Source organism: Bombus affinis, chromosome 11, assembly GCF_024516045.1.
Source record: "Bombus affinis isolate iyBomAffi1 chromosome 11, iyBomAffi1.2, whole genome shotgun sequence".
Lineage (NCBI taxonomy): Eukaryota > Metazoa > Arthropoda > Insecta > Hymenoptera > Apidae > Bombus > Bombus affinis.
The window spans coordinates 8374099-8399181 of record NC_066354.1 but is presented as its reverse complement, the minus strand read 5'-3'; the positions used below and the strand labels follow the sequence as shown (position 1 = coordinate 8399181).

The following is a 25083-nucleotide window of genomic DNA, read 5'->3' as shown; positions in this document are numbered from 1 at the left end:
AAATCCGCTTCGCTTAGCCGATCGCGTACAGAACCTATTCCTTCCTTCGACGAATCAAGGAAGATTCTCCTATGCAGACCAAGTACGCGCGGTTAAGATAATAAAAAATAAGAATCACTCACCCAAAAGAAGAGCGGGCTCCCTGTTATCGTCCAGCAACGCAACGAGCACGAGGAACAGCGGATGCTGAACGGGTAGTCGATCCACATCGTCGGTACAATCGTCGTACACGATCACCTCCCTGTAGTGCCTTCTACGCAACAGTTCTTTGCCTTCTCTAGTGTTGGCCAAATCGGCCAGACTCGCTTTACCCAATTGCAACCTTCTCCGATTGAATCGATCCGAGCAATTCACATTGATGGCGCCCCTTACGTGGTTCACATTGTACAAAATAAACGGTCGGCAATCGAGCAACACGGAACCACTGGGATCCCGTCCGAGGAGACGATTCGCAAGTTCATCGGCGGTGATGGTCTTAGTCCTCTGGAGTACCAGCTGTCTCTGCAGCGTGTTGTTTTCGGAGCACGGACTCGCTGGGAGGCTGACGGTCTCCACTTTGCAGCGTTTCGACGCGGACAGCTGGTGCTGATGAAAGTGATGATGATGATGAAGATGATGGTAGTGACGATGAACGTCGGATAACGGAAGGTCGCAGTCGGTACCGCTGCTTGAGCTGCTACAGGCGCTGATGCTACTTCCGCTGGCGTTCAAACTACACTCGGTGCCGTCGCTGGCTATGCAACTGTCGACACCGCTGCTGGTCGACGAGCTAGGCGATACCGTAGACGTCGGCGAGGACAGGAACGTAGACGCGCTCGCTGGTGGTCCTGGCTCGCTCAAACTGCGATTCAGAACCAGCTTCAGGTTGTCCCGGGAACGTCCGGCCGAGACCGGCTCGCAGCACACCAGAGTCGACATCGGTGACAGCGACGTTGCCTGCCGATGCTGCTGTTGTTGTTGGAGCGTGTACGTGCTCCTGACGTCAGTCGTGGTTATATCGAGACACGAGCTGGACGCTGCGGATCAGAAGGGTGCTCTCGTCAGATGTTATGCGCTTTCTGACGCGCATTCGATGTTCAGGGAGGTTTATGAAGTTTCGGGAACAAGGTGGGAGTGGAAAATAGGAAATAGCGGTAATTCGGGTTTGTAGATTGGCGGTTTTCTAGAAAATCGTAGACTACAGAGAGGATCTTCGTCCAAGTTAATCTTACGAATGATGTTTCAGAACACCGATAGAGCCCACTAGGCTTCATTAAACAAACATAAATGTTTTTGTTGCGTCTAAGACAGAGGAAGCAGTTGTCTCTAATCGCATGTTCCATAATAATCTAGCTAATTCGCTCGAATTTGAATCGTTTCCAAAACTCTTGCTTGCGTATGAGACACGATGAATCAAAGACACAAGCACAATGATATAAATTCGTAGTCTAGTTTCAAGTAACGACTTAGGAGTCTCGTGTTCGCTAGAATTATCGCCTGCAGCCAGGACAGATCTAACGCGTGGGTCAACGATATTCCACGGGACGCGACGCGACTCCGCTCGACTCAGAGAGAACGAGGATGGCGAGAATGCCAGCGACCTTTAATCTTTCATGGAAAAGCGACAGCCCTCGATCGCGGTCCATGCCACGAATCTCTCGATAGTCGCGTAAGCCATCGTCCAATCAGTGAGTCACTTGTTTCGTTCTATGGCTTATGAAATCTCGTGCTTCCTTATTGCTACGTTTCCATGAAACGAGATAAAGCGTACACACGCCGTGCGCTCGGCGTTATATCTGCTCGTTAACTCTGTCAATTTACGAGTGAAACGTTACGAGGGAAGTTTCACGAGATAGGACGGATTAACGAACCGAGTACCGAGCTCCTTCTGTATAGTTTTCCGTTCTGGTCTTGCGTACGATGCATTTCACGCGTGGACGTAAAGGTTAAAGCGACTTCGATCGAGAAACTAGTTTGTTAAACGAAAACAAGCCGAGGTAGCGTGAAGTGACACTTTAAACGACTCTATAGTCTAAGATAAATTTGGTCTTTAGCAATTTTCTTAAATATCAACGCCAAGAGTAGCAATACGATCGCAACGTTGTACAAACGCGATGATTCTTTTTGGAAGAAGGTAGAAGTAACTGTGACAGAAGACATTTCGACACGATATTTAATGATACTGATCGTGAAAGCGAGTCTTGGCAGCGTGAAACAGTTTAAATTGTTCGTAGAATTATCGGGAGGCTAAGGTAAATACTGGGTTCGATACATCGGTCCGCGACGTTCGACGGTTTTAAATAGCGTTACGGAGCCGATGAGTCAAGCCACCGAAATACCCGTATTTGCGGTCGCTTTACGCAGATCACGTCGACCAAAATATTCCACGGCTTGCACAGGTGCTAAGACACTTATTATGTGATGTAAATGGGAGAACGCGACGCGTCTAGGTGATATATGGTGACGCCGAGCACTCGTATTATGCACCGATTCTCCTCTCTCTTCCTTCGTCTTGTCTAATCTCTCTGGTTTTCGCGATAGTTTCGATCAAATATTTAAATAAGCGCGAAGAAATCCAACTTTACAATATGACTGCTTCTGTTCTGATCGAATTTTCTCGTAATTTCTTTTACAATTTTTAAGCCTCGTTCGAATTAGCCAAGTTACCAGCATCAAAGTCTGTTTGAGAGTTTGAGTAACGTGACTTAAAGTGCATACAGGTAACGCAACGTTTAAATATTTTCTTGATACACTCCTTTGTCATCACGTCTTCCAGCAACGTGCCTATAAACGAACGGTAGCTGAAACAACGTCTGTCGTGACACGTGCTTCGCATCAGCGCAACAACCGTAACCGTGTTCTCGAGTCCGCTTAAGCGACACTTAATCCTTTATCAAGCGCGAGTAACTGGCATCGAGGCGAACGATTGACTCGATTAACCTTGGAGGATGTCGTTCATAAGCGAACCTGAAATAATGGCCGCGACTCCGGTTGCATAATAATCGACGCCGCGGCGTGGTTCGTTCGAGAGTGAAAGCACGTTCTCGCCGATGCGAGTCGGCCCGCATTAGAATCGTTGCCGGTTGCTGGTGAGCGCGACACCGTTACAAACCGCTCCGTAATCTACGTACGGTGCAGATAACGCGACGAAATGCAACCACCGGTCTACATTGGTTTTCCTCGCTGCCACGTTGCTCGCTCGTTTCTCGTGTACAACGATAAATCGGGTGAATAAACTCTGCTGGAATGTCAAACAACATTTTTATGTCCGCAGGACGAATTTTTCAAATTCGTAGGTAATTAACTTTCATGCCAGAATCGAGACAGATCTTTTTTAAGCGATACTTTACTTTAGTTTCAATTGCTCGGGTTATTAAAAATTATGGTTAGGTAAATGTGTAATATATTTATTATAATGTACGTAATAAGGTGTTATATAACAAGATATCTTTCTATGCGTTATTAAATTCTACGCGAGACACCATTGACAAATTTACCGAACTTATCGTGCCATTGTCGCGAGAGTGACAGATCGAGCTGTTCTAATTTGGAAGTTGGACGTCGACCAATGGTCCCGAAACGTTACGAAAGACACGCTGCAAGCACCACGCTGGCCCAACTTAGACGTTACGTGATGCCTCCACGATCCTGCAACGCCCTTTTTCGTTTTATCTGCCGCGAAATCGCGAGATCTGTCGGAGTCGCGATTCCGACAAACCGAGGACGTTCTCGACGATCGACGAGCGATGCATCGATATATTTAGAGTCCCGTTGACGTGGATCGAGCGAAAAGCAGCAACGTTTTCGACGTCTGTTTATCGAGCTGTCTTGGCGCGAACGAGAAACGCGTGAAAATCGTTGACGAGCCTCGTTGACTTTGGTCGTTCTTAGCGCGATACCGAGGGAGCTAGGTGAAATATGGATCTTTATTTTCTGATTTTACGAGAGCAATCGTCGTCTCTGTTATCGCTGTTTTGCAACTTTCCGCCGAGTCTGGTTTGAAATGCGATCAAACTGAATTGCCAGCTTATGTCGGAGATCGACCACTGCAGTTCAAAGCTGCTATTAAATCTCCCTGCCAACAATCGAAACTCCAAGCCACGAATTACCAACATACGTCTCAACCACGAACATTCTTTCCAAATTCATTTCTCTCTCTCTCTCTATTTATCAATCTAAAAATTCTCTGTGAGTTTTTGAGTCAAAACCACCGCTATTAAACGCCTCTATCCAATGTCCGATGACGGAATCGTCAATTTTCGTTCAACTAACGTCGTCAAACACAGCGAAACTCGGTGAAATTGGGCTGGAAAATCCGTGGACTTCCGCACGAACTCGGCCAGGCATAAGGTTTCGTGTCAATGCCGTGGCAACGGACTCGAACGACACCGTCCGTCGAGGCGACGCACGCCGCGCCGTGCAGGAACGAATCGTAGTGAGTCATCCGACTAATATTAGAAGGTGAGGAAGCTGCTTTGGCCCAGTCCCTCTCGCTCTTTCATTCTTTCTTCTTCCGTTCCGGCGGCTAGCAGCGCCGCCACCGAGTTTCACTCGTCCCGGCCCCGGCGAGTCTTCGGGTTCGTTGTTTGGAATGAGTAAACGCCGTGGAATTCGACGCTTCGAGCGGCGAGCGGCGCGCACAACCTGGGCCCGGGTTCTCTCAGCCTGCGGACAGGTGTAGCGCCAGCACCTGCTGCCTCTGTTCCGCGACTCCTCTCGCTTTGGTCCGCTTACACGCGATAGACCAACTGTCCGAGATTGTTTTCACCGGATGATAAAGGTGAAAGAGATTTTCAAACACGATGGTTGAGCAGGTTTTCGAGGAAGTGGGTTACTGATTTCAAATTCTTCCATCGAGTCATCTTGTCTAAGAATGTTGAGACGCTTGCTTCATATTACTTTGGTTTTCTTGTTGCGTTTAGAGCATAGCATAACGACGGAAATGGTTTCTAGAAACTGTACGAGGTCGTTAATTACGTAGATTTAAAGGAAGCGGAGAAAACTTGAAATTCTCAGGTGCCAGTTTAAAAATGATGGAAACGTTTGTCGATATTCTCGATAAATAGATAATAACCGGCTATGACATAGGAACCAATCGTTTGCAAATGAGTAGGTTTACGGGTTAGATGGTCATTACGGATGTCGGGTGTAAGTATTTTGATAGTTGCTCGGTATCTAAAGAGAGAAAGAGAGAGAGAGGCGATTTTTCAGTCACAGGGTCGATTGAGCAGTCACGAAGTTAACGATCATTGGGAAGGTTTGCCTGCCTGATAATTCAAGTTCGTTATGTCTAATGATGTAATAGTAACGATCGTGTGATTTCGTTCAGGGTTCAACGTGGTTAGCATACTCGGCAATAAAAACTCTTTTCGTCTTGTTAATCATCAACTATATTGACCGATTTAATATATAAAAGACAGTCATATATATATATATATATACACACATACACACATACATACATACATACAAACACACGTATGTAATAGAAAACTTTAAGGGAGGATAAAAAAGAAGGTGTTAATAAGCATTGGAATTCACATGATTTCGATTGTTTAACAAAGTTATTATTACCCAAGTGAAATCAATTTTCACCGTGTGTAATCCCTGCGTGCATTCCACTCTCGTCATCTATTCCGTTGAAAAGCAGTTTTCAAATTTCTCTAGTCACTCTCTGCTATACGTTTCTTTCACCGTCAGGAAAACGAACGGAAAGAAAATAAACAGAAGAACCGAAGCGTTTCGTAATAGCGAACGCGCGAACGTGTCCTCCTAAGATGTTCCACGGAAGAACAACGGGTCCAAAAGCGTTCGAGGTAACGTAACGCTCCAGAATGATCTCAGCCCAGTCGAGAATGATCTCACTTATCCACGTTCCCGATTACGCTTGCAATTACACCGATCTCCCATCCAGATAAGTATCAGCAACCCCATCCAGTTCAATTAAAGGAAAGACCAGTCGCCGTTCAAGATTCACCAGTCTTTCAGCGAATCGTAACGTCGGCCGCGATCGTTTCAACGACTACCAAACACGCTTGTCGATCAGACGACCAAGAATCGATAGCGGTCGATGATAATAAACAGATGTGCCGGGAACACGATAAAACGGCACATAGTTGGTTAAAGAAGGGAGGAAAAAATAGGACCGAACGAAACGTTCCTGCTGGGTTCGTCAGACGCACCTACCTTTCCCGATCGATCGAACCGGTTCGCCTTTACGACGAAACCAACAGCCGCCTCACGAACCGTGCCGGTGACGCACCGTTGTCGTCGTTCGAGGCCTGTTCACCAACCCGTCGTGCACTCCGTATCCCGATAACAGTCGACGATAATCCACGTGCGACAGCATGGAACCACCACTGTCCTCACCGGCGGATTTCGAGGCACAACGTCCTCGAGGACGCGACCGGTAACGAGAGGAAAGACTAGGCTGGTACACGGAGAAACAGGACCGAAAAAGGATGAAAAAAAGGTTAAGGGGAATTAGAAGAGAGAAAATTAATAAAAGGGAAGAATGAAGTGACGAGGAAGGAAGGTAGAGTAAGGTGGTAATAGAGGGGGAAAAGAATGGAAACGAGAAAAGAAAAGAAAAAGAAGGAAAGGGAGGAGAAAAGAAGAAATAGGTTATTCTCGGTTACGAGAACGAGGTGTTCAGGAGAGCGTTGGCACGCGGGTGCGACGTCCCCCGTGCCTGGCTCGTTTCGTCAACATTTCCGGTTGCGCTGTGCTACCACGATAGGGGGCCGGAAGTAAACACGATGCTGACCGTGTGATCGACCGAGCGTGCTCGATAGATCCGTTCACGGCGGCCGACGAGCTGAGACTGAACGGCTCGTCCCCACGGAACGCCCGATCGCGATCTACGAGTACTACCAACGCGAGGCCACGGCCCGGCTTGGCCATCGTGTGAGTGCCTTTCTATACGAACTTACTCGTGTGAGTGAGTGAGCGTACGGACCATCGCATCGGGAGGACTTGCCGAGGTACTCGGAGGCGCGCGCGCGCGCCATCAACATCGAGCAGGTACGTACACTAATGTTCAGCGCAATCGTTCGATCGGATTTTCCAAACAATTCGACATTTTTTTTCAATTTCTTGGTATTCGCCCCGTTTTTTAATTTATTCGGTTAAGAAAGACGACCGATTGTTTGTATTTCCGAGCTGGTTTAGTCGTATTGTTTTGCGCTGCGCAACGAGCTCTAATCTCAGAATTAATTTTCGGATAATTCTTTGAAATATACTTGTCACGTTCCTTCACACATGACATGTTCAATAAATTTTCGAAGACGAATGTCGACAGATTCCATTTGGCCAGGAAGAAACAATAACTTGGTATTTTGGTAACACGCGCTTGTTAAGTTTCCTGCAACGAAAATGCTCGACGGGGTCAAAGAACCGTCGTTAATCATTTTCCTAACGTTCAAAGCTCGAAGATCGGAAGCTCGACTAATTCCGTCGACGAATCACAGAAAATTGATCATTACTATGACAGTCTGATCATCAATCCTCGTTTTCGTTGCACGAAAAAAAAAAAAAAAAAAAAAAAAAAAAAGAAAATTACCGACAACTTTTGTCCATCCTCCCACGTCGTCCCGATTATATCAGTCTCGTTATAATGCGTGCTGATGTATTTGTTTTGCACACGTGTAACAGAAATTAGTAACTACTTAGCGAGTCTGCTCCGCGAACGTATTAATAGATTCATGTATACTTGGTTTCAGATAAAATAAACACTCGTACAGAACGGACACCTTGTCTGTTGGTTAATTCTGTCCAGTCCACTATCGCACGCTTCAACTTTTTTAAACACGACATTCCCGTAAATTTCTTTTATCTACATCACGTTTCACCTTAAATTTATCACTTCGAACCCACCTTAAAATTATACCTAAAGTCCATGTTTGTAAAACTTTCGATTCTGTACAATTATTTAAAATAAAAGAATACATCCCCGGTATTTTGAGTACAATAATTTCTTTCCGATGTCCGACGATCGAACCAGCAAAAGTTCTATCGACGGCTATCGACTCGAAAGCAAAAGTGATTCACCTCGACTAGCGCATTATAAGTGAAATCTCCGATTCGCGTTATGTCAGATCAGTAAACGATAAGCATTATCGACGTTACTAAGAATTTCGCGATTTTTCCAAACGAACCACGATGCTTGTACGGCACTGTAAGGCGAGGCATCCGTGTGTGCATCGAGCGTACGTACAAATGCAGTCACGTACACGTGGAGACACGTACACGTGACTGAGAGCCAGCCAATGAGTCACCTCTCGTTGGTAACACGCGCGCGCGAGTTCGCTGTCGCGAAGCTTCCTTTTTTTCTTTTCCTTTTTTTTTTTTGAAGGATCAATGACGAATTTTCCATTGATAAGAACGATATCGCGACAATAAACAATAAGTTGATTGATCGTACGATCGTGTCGATTCCACGAGATATTAACCCCGTCACGTGAAACGTCGGATGTCGACCTGGAATTGGTAAGAATGTCATTCAAAGTGTTCCATATCGCACCGATCGTCTATAATTTTCCAAAATTTCCGAAATTATGTTTGTGAGATGAACATGATTAAAATAATTTGCGAATGAGTACAGGTTCCAACGTGAAAATCGCCAAAGTTCGCACCAAACGAACTCCGCGTAAGTCGACTCGGTGTTTGCGAAAAATCTTCGTGTAAAATCGCGAGTCAATACTCGGATTCGCGGAATACGAGACGATCGAGTTTACAAAAATTCGCTGAGCACGCGTCGACGTTACCCGACAAAAATTATTGCGAGATCGATGTTGTCACCTGCGTTCCTGTCTCGTGCGACGCGGTGAAAGTTCACGCGACGTCCATCCATTCGGACGACTCGAAATCGTCGCGTCCCGAAGCAAGCGCCTCTCTCCATTTACTCAACGTGGCGCCGGCCAATACGCTATTATTATCGTCCGTGCTGTTTTCTTTTCTGCCTCGTTTCTGCCAATGGCGATTTTCCCGATCGTGGCCATGAATTATTCATCCAACGATCAACCAACGATACTTTTTGTCGGTTTGATGATTCTTAAACCGTGACACTTACAATTAGAGTTTATTAGCTCGAGTTAGATGTTGGTGTAATTGGCGCTATTTAAAAGACGCAGCAATATATATAGCGTTTCTATCTTTAGTTTCTTTTTCGATTGTTTGTATTCCGTTTTTGGAATCATAAGCGAGACTTGTAATGCGACTGTTTAGAAAGAAACTTTTTCTCCTTCCATCGTACAAGGTTGTCTTTGTTTTACGATCGTTTTACGGTTCGCGTGAAAAGCGATTTTTCACGGATCGTACGAGATTGTTCCGATGAATCGAGTCACGGTAATGCGCTAACGCGAATTGTTTTCGTTCAGATGAAATTGAGAATCGTTGTCTTGACTCATCGATAACTGGGTTGCCTCAATTTTACAAGAATGTTCTATAACTTCGATTAAAAATAACTTCCTTATCTTGCTTTATATATTAATCGTTCTATAATTAGATTAACTAGAAGACTGGTGTAAGTTGAAAAGAACCAGATAATTTCCACACGAAATCTCGATTTACATTAAGATTCTTTCTTACGGCGCTCTAAATCAGGTTTTGTCGATCTGTTATCGATCGGTGTAAACTTCTTTTCTCGAACCGGTATCGGACAGGAAAAGAAGGAAAAATCAGAAAACGGAAATTTCGTCAGACATTCGTCGCATGGTTCTAATATATTCGAACAGTGGCGGATCGCTACTGTATTTTTTGTTTAAATTTGTTGAATTATCCTTATCGAATTATCGAGTTGTCAAGTTTAATCGATGCGCTTATAAATTCTTGATCAAACCATTCGTTTAGATAAGATTGTCCGTATCGGTGTACTTGTACATAAAATCCTCGTTTATCGAACGAAAGAATCGTTGTACGTGAAAGATAAAAATTTTCGAAATCACATCACGAATTTAGGAAGAGAAAGAAGTAATCTTAGATTGCGTAGTCGGTTGCGCGAAATGTGCACGTTTGCACGATTGCGTGGAATATCTGTGAAACGAAAAACACGCTACAGACGAGGAAAAGCAGAAGTAAACGCGAATGACGCGATGCGTCTCTGTCATTTTCACGGTATGACGTTCCTTGGTAACAAATATTCTCCGGAATATAACGATATATGATGTAATCATTTTCCTATGTACTTGCGCCATTAAAACAATGAAAGTAACCTATACACATGTAGAGATAAATGTGTCTCCATAGATCCAATCAACTATTCGAACGGAAGTATCGATTTTGATCGTAATCGCAATGCTATATTTTTATCTTGAAATTTTATTTCACGAATTCTTGCGTCTATCTTTACACGTTTCCTGCCTCGAAATCATCGAAAGCGTTTTGCCCATTTATCAAATTCATTGACAAACCTTCACCTGATCTTAAATCGTCTAATCAAATTGGCGTTAGGCGAATTTCATCGAGATATCCGCGTGTGTGCGCAGATGTGCAACCCGGTTTCAGCGTGGTCATCTACTCCGCGCCAAAGATAGAGTCTGACATCATACACAGAAGCATCACTCGGGTCGAACGAGCGATAAACATACTTGCACACACGATACCTCTGTACGCGGAAGGTTTACGTTGTCTGTTAGAACTGTCTCAATTGACATCTTCCAATGCACTCTGATGTTTCGTGAGAAATTGTCGAAATAACGAAAATTGGCACTTCACGGGCAAAGATGGTTGAGAATCGCGGAGAAAAGGGGTTGGAAAGCAACAAATTTCCATTTTTAAGTAGGATGTCATGTCGAAAACTGAGCTATAAGATGGTGAAAATTCTAAATGTATTTCGAAACGAAAGGTATTCGATGAAAGAGGTTTGAAATTTTAATGGATTTTAATGGATTTTGATGGATTGAAACAGAACGATCGATGGATTGTGCGATGGATCTTTGGATCATGTTTCTTCGTTCATCTTCGTTTCACGAATTTCACTTTCCATCGTTGAAATCTTATCGAACCGAAACGGAATCGAAGTCGGTAAATTTAGAAAGACAGTATCTTTGCCACGATTTCGTTTTATTATTTGTCGCCTGCTTAAGCCGTATAGTAGCTCGTAACACTTGCCGCTACTCCGATAACGCACAGAGTATACAGCCTCGATCGCGTGTAAACATGCGTCTTTGTGCTATCAACCTGACGTCACCTAGTGTACAGTGTACAGATAATAAAAGAATGGATTTGATGGATGCCTTCACGGCATTACGTTGAATTCTTTTTTTCGTAGATCATCAAACAAAGTGGCTTATGAATTATTTATGCGCTCCACTAAATCAAACAACGTTGACAAATACTGTAACAACGAGGATCCTAAATGCAGTCGACGAATTACAAGATACGTCCCACGCAACTTCCTCATTCACACTTTGCTTTCCAACCAATTTATCGAATGAGCCAAGCTCGATTATATCAAACTTCATCGTCTGTTTCTAAAAAAAAAATAAACGCTAATCGTCCACTGTGATACTCTAAAGTTAAGAAAATTTTCAAGAACGCAGTTAGTCGGTTTAGCTTTTCATTTGGCTTAACGTTCATATCGCAATGGTTCGTCGAGTCGCTTAAAATTCGCTCTAGGAATTCGTTCGAATGGCTGAATCGACGGAAAAAGAAAGAAGTAAAGACGTAAAGAATACGAGTTCCAGAAACGCTGATGAAGATCGATGGTCAAGCAACGCGATCGATATGATGAAACGACGAATCGCATCGTTCTTTCTCTTTCTTTCTTTTTCTTTTTTTTTCGACTAAAGAACGTTTACAGCCGAGTCATCGATAGTCGAACGACAAGCGGAATGCCGCGAGCGCGAACGTGGTCGATAGAAAGTGGTTCTCGAAGCGGCGCGGCGGAGTGGCGTCACACACAACTTGACTCACCGATTCTGCGTGTCGTAGCTCGACTCGCTTGCCCAACGGCCGACCGCGGTATTTATATTTATGCCGTTGACCAGCCGGCCCGTATACTATTTCCGCGGTAATTACGTATTCGAACCGCGTCCGAGTTTCATTACGCGACAGTCTGATCGACAATTCGCGAATATAGGCTGCGGATATCGATCGATACGGATCGATATGGGTGCAGTGTGGTTACTTAGGACTCCATCGAGGATCGATCACTTTGTTCTTCTTCGTGCTTGATCTCGTGCATTTCAAAAAGCTCAGTCACTTTACGCTTACATGAATGAAGTTGATATTCAGATAAGATTCGAACGGCAACACTCATTCGGTTCTTTGAATACTATCGATAAGCTGATAATCCTTGGGCAATTGCAACACACAATGTAACCATTAAGTGTCACACAAGAAGGAAAAATGCAACATCCGACGATTATGAATCACAAGCTGAATTTCGCACGACGATGTCACGCTTCTAATTAACTCGAGACTGACGTTGTCTATTAAAAATCACGCACAGGTTAGGTTGGGATTAGGTTGGGTTTAGGTTGGGGTTAGGTTCCCGTAACCATCTTCCTTGTAACTAAATACGAGTTCATCATCTTTCTACGTAATCTTAAAGGTCATATATATTATAATATTAAGGCTATATGTTTAATTCTAAGGCTATATAGTTGACCTATCTGATAATAATAACTGTCCATTAATACAAAAGAAATTGAAAATAATTTACGTTCCAATAAATTATACGTTTGATAAAAGAAAAAAATTCTAGGGAAGCATTTTATCGAATATCCACGAAAGAAAAAAATCAGATGCTACGATTTAGCCTCAGATCGAATAAATCTTAAATCCTGAGCAACTGATTTAAAGTATTTTATCGTAGAATAAATAATATTAAGACGGAAATCCGACTTGATAAAATATCGAAGGAAGAGAAAAAAATGTGAAAGTAACTCGACTCACCGAAGGAGCCGAATTTGAATCTCTTGATCCTCGGCAGCGTCACAGTAGTGCAACCGCGCGTCAAGGTTGGCATGGTGCTCTCTCTCTTCAACAGCGTATTCGGACGTGATAAACTGGACGATCCTTCCACTTTTGGGGCAGCGGCTCGTTTGACGACTCTTTCCTCGGTGCCAGTCACCTCTACGGCTAATGAACGCATCCTTAGTTCACTCGTATAAACTCGTGACGTGTACGGTGCGTGTCGTTAAGCCGTACGAATCGTGCGTCATTTCGCAAAATTTCCCCGCTCCACCGTAACAGGTGGCCACGCGAACCAATTCAGGAACTAATTGTTTCGAAGTACTTTTGCTACGGTTATTTTTCTCCATTTTATGACCTACTGGAGCACGATGGAATTTTAATTGAATAAATACTAAATACATAATCGTATAAAAATGTTTGTTTGCCTGTTTCGTTGTGTCGAAATTTTTATTTTAAAAGAGAAAGGATAGATATTTGGTTGTGCGGAGAATAACGTTATTGCGAACGTTTGCTCGTTCGAAGAATTTTACAGAGAACTAGGTATTTTTTAACTTCTAAATTTCTTACTTCAAATGACTTGGTCGGATTAATCCTTAAAACACGAGCATCAGAATCTTTCAATTTAAACGCTGCTCGTCTGCTTTCGCTAAAATCACTGAAAAATCGATTACTTATGGCAACATTACACGCGTCTGCCACCAGAGGGGCTATTGTTCGCGCAAGTTCTTGCTCTACCATCGATTCTTTCGTATATAACTTTCCTTAGCCATAGCCAGACTCGTCCGAGTCAATACTTTGACGTATTTCTAGACTACTTAGTCAAGTTTAACTTCACCAACGTTGGAATTTTCTCGAATCGCAGACCCCACCGCTTCAGTTACGTTATTAATAAATTTATCAACAGGTCTACGAGGAAGTAAATCGCCTACATTCGACGTTTTCTTTCTGCTCACGAAATGCTGATGCTCGCATTGCGAAATGTATCGCGACGAAAGAATTTGTTGATCTAAGGATTTCCACGTGAAAGCAAGTTCGACTGGACGTTTGCTTATTCGACGATGACACGCTCGATCGTCGGACGCGAACGAAAACGAAAGCACTGTAGCGTATTTTCGGCAAGGGAACGACCTCGAAATGAAATTTACTCGACTTCGAGGTTGGATCGTCATTGAAGAGGCACGTGAGACGCAGATGTTGCAGCTGAACTTGTTATAGAAATGCATACGCATGGAAGTCACTTCGATGTATTCTGATTTATCGTCATCCAAACATTTCCATCCATTTGAAATTTCTACTCAGGTATCGTGACACGTATATTTTAGTTACGCGTATAAAATGTCAATCGATTATTCATCGAGTTATGACTGAACGTTAGTCGCGATCTAAAGAATGACTGTGCGATGCCCAGTACGACACTTGCTTTAGATAATACGTCCTATTTTCTAAATATGACCAACCGTTTTGTTTTCGAAACGTTGAAACTACTACGTCAATCTGCAACGTCATCCGCTGTAAACGATAACTGGATTCTTCGTTTGTTTTAAAGAATTCTCATCTATTTGACGCATTTTTAGACGATGACGGGGAGAATCAAGCGCGAGGCAATCAATGTAAAAACAAAAGCGAAAAATATACGTACTTACGTAATATCGCGTTATCTATGGTAACGGAAGCGGTAAACACTATCGAGTGCACAGATACAAATATTCTAATAGATTTTAACAAAACATTCCAACAAAGACTCGCGTTCTTTCATTTTTTATATAAAAATATATAAAAATTCAAGATACTCTGAGTTCACTAACGCTGACGATATTTTGTATATTTCCGAAAAGCTCTTTATCGATAAATAAAGATCTATAATCCCTAACAAACCAGAAACTATTCTTTATAAACATGAAATACACGTTTTCTACTATCTAAAATGTTATAAATATAAAGTTACGATTCCAAACAGGTCGAAAATTACTCACCACGGATTTTGATCGTATTCTGAACTAATAAAATTTCTACAGAAATCATGCTCAAATAATCGAAACGATAGTCGCGACAATTTGTCAAACACGTTCGAATTCGCGGCTTAACGACACACACGGCACATCGCGGTCCACGTGGACCGCTATAGTACTCGCAGGACTTACTCATCGACGACGGCCTCTTGACAGACTTTCCGGCGAGCAACAGCCCCGACGATGCTTTGCCACGATGGTTGACCGGCGACTGCGCCGCTCCACGGCTTGCGAGGGATATCTTTGCACTCATCCTAGCGGAGGCTACCGTTTCCTGCGATCCTGACTCACGTACCGGGAAGTGGAGCTCGGAGGTCGCGCCGGCATGCCACCTCGTTAAATCAAGCTAGACCTTCTGGTCGCTGTCGTTGTTCGATCCGGCCACTGATATGTTTTTCTTGATCCTCCGTTGTTCTCCTCGGCGCTGCTTGAGGATCTACAAATGAACAGCGTAAGACTCTGCCTTGAAATGATACGATTTTGGCGAGGTTAAAGATTCGAACGTCGTAGCATGACAAATGAATCGTGTGTACCGTTGTCCGAGTTCACTTATTCGAACGTGAACTTTTACTATTTGGACGACAAATCACCGAGGTTCCTAACTACTACACGTAATTAGTAATTCATTAGTAATTCGAACTTTGTTCTTTGAGACCAACGATCTCGAGCAAATGAAGTTCTATCGTAACGATAGAAACAACGATCGTAGAATTTAAAGAGGAAACGTTTGTTAAATCGTTTCGCCAATCTTCCAGAACAGCAATTGCAAACGTCGTAATCTCCTCGGCAAATCTGACAGCCCTGATTCTAAACAAATGCACGTAACCACGAAGCTCATGAAAATCACGCTGACACGTTTCTTGAGAAGTCTAGGGTCAGCTTCAAACGCGGTTTATTTAACCAGGGATCATTCGATGTTAACACCTACCAGGAAGACGAGATCAAACGTTTGCCAGACATGTTTCGACGTTGTCCAAACGAAAGTTGTTCGAAAAGGCACGCAGGTCTTGGTCGATCTGAAACTAACACGCATTCTGGTTATTAGAATCACCATCTATCGCTCGAAAATTGAGATGCAAGAGTTTGACGGATGGTGATAGACTTTTTCATCGATATTTACCGATTTGTAAATTACTGAGTTGCGACTACGGAATCACGTACAGGGAAGTCGGAAATTGGAGGTCAGGCGGCTTGAAATCACGATGGGCCTTCCGTTAACGATCTTTTAGCTGATCTCTGTTCAGGAATTACCATATTTGACGTATTAACCCTGGACCAGACTTCCTGTCTACCAGCATTCTCTTACCTCGTTCGTTTATCTGAAAGAATTGGACACGTGGTCTTCTTTCACACAGTTCCAAGAACTTATCTATGATCTACGATCGATTTACATGTTACTGACGCTTTAGTTGGCGTTTTCCTGGCACCGACCTAATTCTTTAACGAGTTGAAGATGTTTTTTTAATGGTTATTATATCGATAAGTCTGCGGCTTCTTTGGAACTCGTTTTTTGGAAATATTCTTCGTGTTTTCACCGAGAGAAAGACCAGATAAATTGTCGAGTGAAAGCTATCTATTAATAACATAACATTGATTTAACGAACAACTACAGCTATTTATACGTGATGCAAATTTGCGTGTGGTCAGTGGAACATTTTCGGACACGAATTTCTAGTCGTAATGATTCATCGATCACAAACAATGTGTGGATAAACACGACTTACTCTGACTCATATTCTTTGAATAGATTGACCAAACTAAATACCCATCGCTTGTTATTGAGTAATCACTTTTTTCTTTGGACTCTCGACAAATAAATGAATAGCTCATTCACATCAGTCTCGTTTTGCGTCATCGTTTATTAACCAATATCAGTGAATCGATCGACAATAAGTTGTAGTTCTTACGGCTGTATGTAAACATTATTCACAGTTCTATCTCGAAAAATGACGAATCGTAAAATTTTTCCTCCGATAAGATTACGTAAGAGGGGCCAGATGCCAAATATGAAATGAAACAGAGTCTCTGTATTTTTACGAACAGGTGTGAAGCAAAACAGGAAGAATGTTTCATTCTTTCATCCGGTTTACGACCAAATAAGGAAAGATCAGTTGATTCTCTGGATGGTCGAGCTCCACCCGGCCATGAGAACGCGTCAGGTCACCGGGAACAATGTCCGCGGGTGATCCGTGCAAGAATAACATCGACAACGGAAAAACACGACGAGGGACAGCAGCCGGGAGCGCGTTGACTCGCTTGACTCAGACGTCGGCCACCGGCGGACCTTGAAGAGGGAACAGGAACTTGACAGGCTCCGCGCCAAGGCGAGCCAGAATCCCGCGCGTCTCTTTGTCCCAACTTTCTGTAGCATTAACGCAGCGTCCGCGAGTTTATCTCCATTATTTTTGTTAAGTGCCGCAGACACGAACTGATCGGAAGAACCTGATTAACAGCGTGTTCGGAAAAAGATACAACTCGTATTGGAGGTCTTTCTTTTGCTGGCCAATGGAAGGCAGCAGGAAGTGGAAGTTTCAAAGGTAGCCTTATGCGCGAAGATTTATGCCCTTCCGTGTATTCTACGGTATATTTGTGGTGGTTCGGCAAGATGGTTTTGTAAGGAGAATTTGGTACGTCTATGGAGATGTAAATTTGGGTAAGTTCGGAGAAAGGCCAGATTTCACAATCACGAGAACGTGCGATGAGGAGCTAAGTTAGATGCTGCATCGGGCAACGAGTTATCTTTTCAATTACATGTTCAAACTAATTTGATCTAATCAATAAACGAAGGCGATTATATTCAACCAATTAATTTCCATTTAATCTTCCTGGTTCGATGTTCGTACAAATTGTTTAAATTCCAATATAAATTATAATTCCAAACGACAAACTATCTTTTCAAACGAATCAACGACGAAACCACTCGACGGCGAAGAATTGGGAAGATCGATCGTTTAATAAACCACATCGTCGACTATTTTAGCGTAGAAAGATGAAAATATCGGCGGAAATCGCGGACAACGCGGAGAAGTCGAGTGAAAGAGGCGGTCAGGGAACAAAAGGACAGCGTGGAGCGCAGAAAGAGCGAGTAGAAATGCCGCCAGTTCTACAAGCCCCCCACCCAAGGGTCGCGCGCTCTGTGCCGCGTATTTAAATAGAATTCAAGCCTCAAGGAGAAAACGCAAGGCTGTGGCAAGGACTCCGACTGTTTTATGCTTCGCGCCGGATCACTGCCACCGGTGAAACGGGCTTAAACGCGGCCATCTAAACGCGCGAAAGTAACTCATACATAATTAATCCCGCTGGCCGACAACCGGCCGAGAGATCGAGATCACGCGGCGACGTTCGGCCGCCTCCCGTATTCCTGTCTCCCGGTTCGATTTACGCTCCTCGTTGAATAATTATCGATACCAACGTGTATGTGATATTTTACAAGATAAACAGCCGTATTAACGATAAGTGGGAAACAAAATGAGAAAGTAATTTCGAGTGTTGGAAAATTTGCGATAATTTTCAGATAGAGTTTCGCAAGATTTTTTCGAAAGAAACGATCGAATTTCGTATAATCGGGACGGATGAAGTGTTTTCGATCTTTAAGCTACCATAATCGTATGGAAATCGAGCATGATACAATAATTTCTTGGCTAAATTGCGGCACGACGGATTCATTAGCGTCTCGTTCCCACAATTAACGCGTTCGCAGTAGCATTTTAGCGCGTCGTGATTAACATGTCCATTGTGACGGCGATTAACATCGAGATGCATATTCTCGCGATTGCACAACGATATCGAACGGTGTGCAACATAACTTCGGACGAATCAATACCGAAGACAAAACTGCCAGCCGCGACGATATCGAGCGGCAACGGTTTCGCGTAACTGGACACTGAGTGCACACCTTAAGGCCACTTTATAACGCAACAGAACCCTGCCACTACCGCATTACTAGGTATGCAAAGCGCCGCAGCCAGTTCACCAGGCTATTACTTACCGATACTGTTATTACCGCGCAACCAAAGCGAAACCCCCGTCATCCGCTTAATGATTTACCACCTTAACGAACGATAACCGGAATCCCGAGCGGCCATCGCGAATCGCCATTTAGAATTCGACCGGATCTTCTTGTTCCGGTAATTTTTATGGTTTGCTATATTTTTGGAAATACAATCGATCAACTTTGTATAGAAATTCATTTGCAGCTGATACGTAACTCTGTTACTGTATTGTAAATGTCATCGGATAGGGTAGAACGAAGTTACTCGAAGGAGACTATTTTAAGTTGAATGTCGCATGGTATACTTCGTGGGTAAAACAGGTAAAGGCGAGGTCACAGACCTTTGACACGAAGCAATGTTTAAGGTCACGCGCGGAACGTCGCAGCGGCCTTGGAGGTGCACCTAATGTCGACAGCGGTCGGGATGTTTGCTTAGACTATCGAGCTTCAGCTTTCCGATAAGATACCCTTTGAAGATCTTTCGTTAACGATCGTTCATCTGCTTCATCAAGACAATCGATTATTCGATGATGGCAATAAATGAAACGAAGAATAAAAATTGCACGATAAAGTCATTGTTTCGTCGAAGATGACAATACAGGTAACGAGATCGATTAAGATATAGAAGTCACTAATATGAAAGATATTGCTATCGAAATGTTGCGCAACTTTTGTCTTTCGTGAGTTAATTGGGGCTCGATTATGTTAATCTCCTCGTAAAGTTCGCCTCTCGTGGAAGGATCAGCAACGACACCAATTATTCTGCCTAATAAATACAGCCGTAATAAATCCGGCAGTTTACAAGCGGTGCAAGCTCCACCGTCGAGGGTGGAATTCCACGATTAATGGGTTAACGTGGCGCGCGTATCTCTGGCCCGCATCTGCGTCCACGACACGCATTGCGAACACGCATTGCACAGAAGACGCGATTCGCGCAGCGAACCATCTGTCTCGAAAAATCTCGAGCGTATCGGAGACGCAAATCTTTTTTCCGGTGAACGCATGCTAATTTCAGTTCGCAAATCAACCCCCTCTGATTGTAGATCACAGCCGGTTGATCGTATCCCGACCAAACGTTTTCCTCGTGTGCGAACTCGATTAAGGTAACCGATTTTCGCGATAGAGATCGTGAGGCGAATTGGGGACAATTTTGAAGTGTTTATGAGACGTTGGGTGGGTTTCCGTCGACTTCTTTTTTCTCTAAACGAGTGCACGGTTCCACGTTTCATTAATTTTTGATAACGGATTTAGCGAGCCATTTCTTTTAACGATCTATACTTCGCGAGTACGTTACATCTTTTTTAGTAAAATTACATCTTAACGGTGTATAAAGAATGGTTGGAGATGGCCTGTGTGAAAAGCTGAGAGCCACTGAGAATCTATATTTGCATTTCACATCCCTATGCGGCGTGGCAGCTCTATAATTCGTTGAACTAAATAATTGAGCTCGAAACCGAGGCGACAAATTTAATTCGCCAACATCGTTAGCTAGCATGCACGTCGCTTATCGATTGTAGATCGAAACAGATACGAGTCGAACGATCGTTTAAATCGCTGTTTAAGTGATTCAGTTTCTAAGTGGAACAGCGGAGAAATTTTCTGGAACATCGAGAAGGCTAAATATATTAACGAGCAACCAAAGACCTTCGCTATGTTATCGCCCGATCTCTGATATTTCTAACGATCATCCTGACGTCATGAAACGAGATTGCATGCGAATCTTCTAATTGTAACGCTGGTTAAACGCCGTCATGACGCCAATAATAATTCTGACATCATCGTTCGCTTTTTATCTCTAGCAAGGTGGCGCAACAATTAATTTAGTTTCAACTAGCATACGCGATAATATCGATCATTGCTTGGACTGCGGACAATTGTGCAATCTCTGCAGGTGAAATGCAGTTGGAACACGTTTTTGTAAAGAAACAATGATTTATCGAGGCGGGGGTAAGGTGGAGGATAGCGGAAACGACAGCCTTAAGGAGGTTTGTCTGGATCGATACATCGAAGCTTTCGACGACCACTTTCGACCTTCCCAAAGCCAGCAAAGCTTTTTGGAATACAAAAAGGCTGTTTTACTCCAGAATTCTCGATAGCAAAGTAAAAATCATGTGCTACCAATCGCTAATAAGACCCATTATAACCTACGGCTGCCCAATATGGTACAACATACCAGCGTCAATAATGGAAAAAATTCGCATATTTGAAAGAAAATGCATCAGAGCTTGCCTGAGCATTTACAGATCAGAACACAGCGGATACAGAAAATACATAAAAAACAAAAAAATATACGACTTAGCCAACATCCACCGCATCGACTGTCACATCCTAAAACTAACGAGAAATCACTTCTCGCAAGCCGCGAAGATCAAAGAAAACAGCCTAATCTTCGGCTGCTTATACCCAAACGACGCATACTTCAAAAACACTCTGTTAACAGGCTACATCCCCCCCCGAAGCCTTCCTATACCTAGACGAAAGAAACTATCTCCAAGACCAAAACAACATCCCCATAATTTATCATATGCAAAGGAAAATAGGAATGAAATCTATTCAATACGAGGAAAACCTAAATGGCCGCACGGCAGACACTAGGTGGAGATACAACATGGCCCTCCCCCAAAAGGATACACAAGACAAACACAGAAAAAACACAAAAAAATATTGGTGGATACGAAACCCACAACAAAAAACAACAAGATAAAGAGCCACAGAACGGCAACGCTCACCGAATAAAAGTGTAAATATGTAAATATGTAAATATGTAAATAGATAAACAAATATTATACTAATCCCACAGAACACCTCTCCCCACCCCCTCCCCACCCCTCCCCGCCAGTCCCAGTCCATCCCCTCCCAGCCCCTCCCTAATAGGCTAGCGAACTGTCCTGTTTTTGCGTCCAGGCTTTCATTACACATAAATTAAAATATCGTACATAAGCACAGCGCAACAGCGGCTTAATTTTATTTTATTTAACAATAACAATAATAATCTTAAAAAAAAAAAGAGAAAAGAATGTAATAATGCATGGCTACGTCGTACCGTCGCGTATCGGTACTTTTGCCTGTACCACCCTACAATTAGAATTCAGCGTTTATTCTGGAAAAAAAATCATGTAAAAAAAAATATGTAAAAAACCTGGAATTAATAAACAAAGTTAAAAAAAAAAAAAACTTTCGACCTTCCCGAGTTAGGGACGGTTGACGATGCTTCTTGTACGAGTTAAGTTGTTAGACTTTATGAGTCGTAAAATATTATATATAGCGAAATATTCCTAAAAACAGTCGTATAGTTCATTATCGACATGATCCTGTTTACGTAAATTAAAGTTCGTGAAAGCTTCGCTCGAAGAAGTTAACCGAGCTAGCCTCGATCTTTTCTTTTACGGAAAAATAAAATAAAATAATAAAAGACGGAGAATTATTGATTAATTTATAAAAGAAAGAAATATCTTCATTGTTACATAGTCGAGCAATTAATAAGTTAATACTTCGAGCTTCCTAATTCGAAACGATTTTCCGTAAAAGTCCCTTTTTCTAGCTGCGTCGCTCTTCCAGCAACGATTTTACGATAGAATAAAATTGGTCGTTTCCAAGAGGAAAAATAAACAAGTTACCCTCGAACGAGCTACCGTAAATTCTTCCAGCGAATCGGATTCCTGCGCGATCGCCGCGCAAGTATCGCGTCGTGGGGGGTTGGCCGCAGCAATTAGGGTGGCATACGGAGCGTATTACCAACATAATCAAATCACATGGACCCTTGCAGCTCCGTTATGCCCGTTGACAGGCTACAAAAGGGGGATGGCCACCCTCTCGAGCCCCCGAACCGGGTCCTGGCCGCCTCCGCCTATTGGCCTTGAATGCCGGTTGATTCATCTGTTTGCTTTTTATTATCTCGCCGACCACCGGAAAGCACCAGCTATCTAGCCGAGGGTGGCATTAATCAATTGATGGGATCAGCCACGGTGATGACGAATGCGAGTGCATAAACGATGATCGCGTCCCGAAACGATTTTCGATCGACCGGAAAGAATTATCGAGCAGAAACCGACGATTCGTTCGTTTGGACAGATTTCCTACGCATCGATCGTTTCTCTCTCTCTCGTTTTTCTTCTCAGAATTGATTTTTTGAAGATATAATTAAATTTCTTACAAAAAGAATTATGGGATAATCGAAATCCCTTCAGGATCCAAATTTGCAGTTAGAGTTCATGATGAGGAAACGAAACGCAAAGCTGATCCTTACAAACGAAAACTATCTTAATTACGTTCGTCTTTGAGATCGAATTTTTCGAATATTTCCTTCCACTATCTATCTTCGTAACTTGCCTTTCGATACAAAACCAACGCGACAGCGTAGGATCAAAACGTTCTACTCGTGCCTCGATCACATAAAAAATATGTTTTACCAGTTAAAAATAATTCAATTTCATCGATGCATTGGGAGATAACAACCAAAATAAATTTCGTTACCTTTCTAAATTTCGAACGACACTAACGCTTCAATTTTCTACTTTTAAATCGTCATTTGTTCCAAGATTTCTAATGTCTACACACGCGCGCTGAGAGATTTCTCGTACCTTTCTCGTGCGAGTATCGAAGCGTGACGGAGCGCGGTTCACCGCACGACTTTCGACGTGGCCTGCTCCGCGAGCACTGTTTTCTAAGACACCACGATAGGCCGAGGGTTGCGCGGCATTCCACCCCCATCGCGTCCCGTGACGTCGTAACGCGAACGTGGTGTCCATGTGGTGTCCTAGGCAACCCGGCATTCGTGTGTATATCCATTCTACCATCTTTTTTCCACTTCTTCTACTCTCTTTGTCTTGCTTTAACCCTCTTTCACCCCATCGCGATGTCTGTATCTTCTGTCTTCGTTTGCTGCCGTACGTCTCATCTAGACAATTCAATTTTGTCTTTTATTCTCCTTTTCCTTTTTCTGTCTCTTTATCGTATCTTCTTAATTTTTCACGTTTCATCCTTTTCACATTCGTAGCGATGCTTATTTTCGTACTCTTTCAGTTTCACTTCTTTTCTTGCCACGTGTTCTTCGTCGTTTAATACTTTTTTGGATTCCTAAGATGGAATTTTGTAGTATTTCGTTTTTCGCTGGTTTTTTTCTTTTTATATCTTTTTAAATAGCTTTGTCGAGGCGAAGCACGCGATCTCGCGTGGATTCGCGTCTGCGTCACTGCTGCAACCATTCGAACACAGGCGCGCGCCAGATAGAGAAATCGATCCAGTCACCTGCCTTCGCACCCCTCGCGATTACGTCCCCTTTATCGCGAAGTTGCAGTCCTACACTGGTCCCTTCTTCTCCTCCAAACATACCAGAAACTTTTATCAGGTAAAATACGTTTCTACTATCATTTTATCGACCGCCACACGCGTTTGTTTAATTTCAATCGCACCGCCACCCTAAAGCAATTTTGTGACTTAATTGGGTACACGGATTTTTTCGTAACGATTTGATCGTTTCGTCCTTCGTCCCTGCCAATATTCGAAAATTACCGATCGAGATATCGTTTCCTCTATAATTCAACAGTTTCTTTCTTCAATCTCGCAACGATTCTTTTGGCTATCGATATATTAAATTTTTATTTCCATTCTTCTACATCATCGGAAAATAAAAATTCTCGAAATAATACGTGTTAGTCACGTTTCCACGTAAACGACGTGGCGACGTCACAATGAACAGATTGCTTTGATTCGATTGTTATGACACGTTGACGGGTTGAAAGCAGGTGTCGACGAGATCGATCGGCCTAGCGCGTATTACAGGACACGGAAGGTATATTTAAAGGTGGGCTCCGGTGTCGTCGTAGATATATTTCGATTAACAAGCGGCGCGGCGTAGCGATCGAACATCCGCGCGCAAAGTGCACGTATTCCGGAGAATGACTTCACCGTTCGCAAGTGTGCATCGTATTTAGATGATATCGATTGCGAGTCGTACGTCATAGGTCGGCCTAGAATCGACCCCTCGTGACACAGTTACAGCCTGGTTCACGGTGCTTTAGCACGAAAGTCACTACGAAATCCGTGGGATTGTTTAGCTCGACAACTGTTGCGGATGATCAAGGAACGATTTTTTTACAGCTACGAATCCAACAGAGTAATTTCCTTCTTCCCTCCCTCTCAAATTTCCTTTCCCCTGATCCCGTCCTTTCTATCTTCCCTCCCTCA

The 25083-nt window shown here is 43.2% G+C and overlaps 1 protein-coding gene and 1 long non-coding RNA gene across 7 annotated transcripts in view; one reads left to right on the top strand and one right to left on the bottom strand.

The window, feature by feature from the left end:
* LOC126921856 (dual specificity protein phosphatase 10) overlaps window positions 1-23603 on the bottom strand; it is a 66667-nt gene extending 43064 nt beyond the window's left edge. The window contains exons 1-6 of one of the 6 annotated variants that reach the window (XM_050733818.1): window positions 23478-23603; window positions 16027-16225; window positions 15835-15928; window positions 15039-15342; window positions 12877-13062; window positions 123-1016 (exon numbers count right to left, since the gene is read on the bottom strand). In XM_050733818.1, the coding sequence (XP_050589775.1) occupies window positions 123-1016; window positions 12877-13062; window positions 15039-15159 (1201 nt within the window). In that variant the 5' untranslated portion in view covers window positions 15160-15342; window positions 15835-15928; window positions 16027-16225; window positions 23478-23603. Of the gene's footprint in view, window positions 1-122; window positions 1017-5553; window positions 5726-6161; window positions 6315-12876; window positions 13063-14870; window positions 14935-15038; window positions 15343-15834; window positions 15929-16026; window positions 16226-23477 lie in introns of those variants that run through there. The other 5 variants (XM_050733821.1, XM_050733822.1, XM_050733823.1 and 2 more) reach the window with 5 other exon arrangements.
* On the top strand, window positions 6869-7936 carry LOC126921890 (uncharacterized). The gene is made up of 2 exons (XR_007712590.1): window positions 6869-7002; window positions 7701-7936. It is a non-coding gene; the product is annotated as an uncharacterized LOC126921890 (long non-coding RNA).
* Window positions 23604-25083: the final 1480 nt, after the last annotated feature.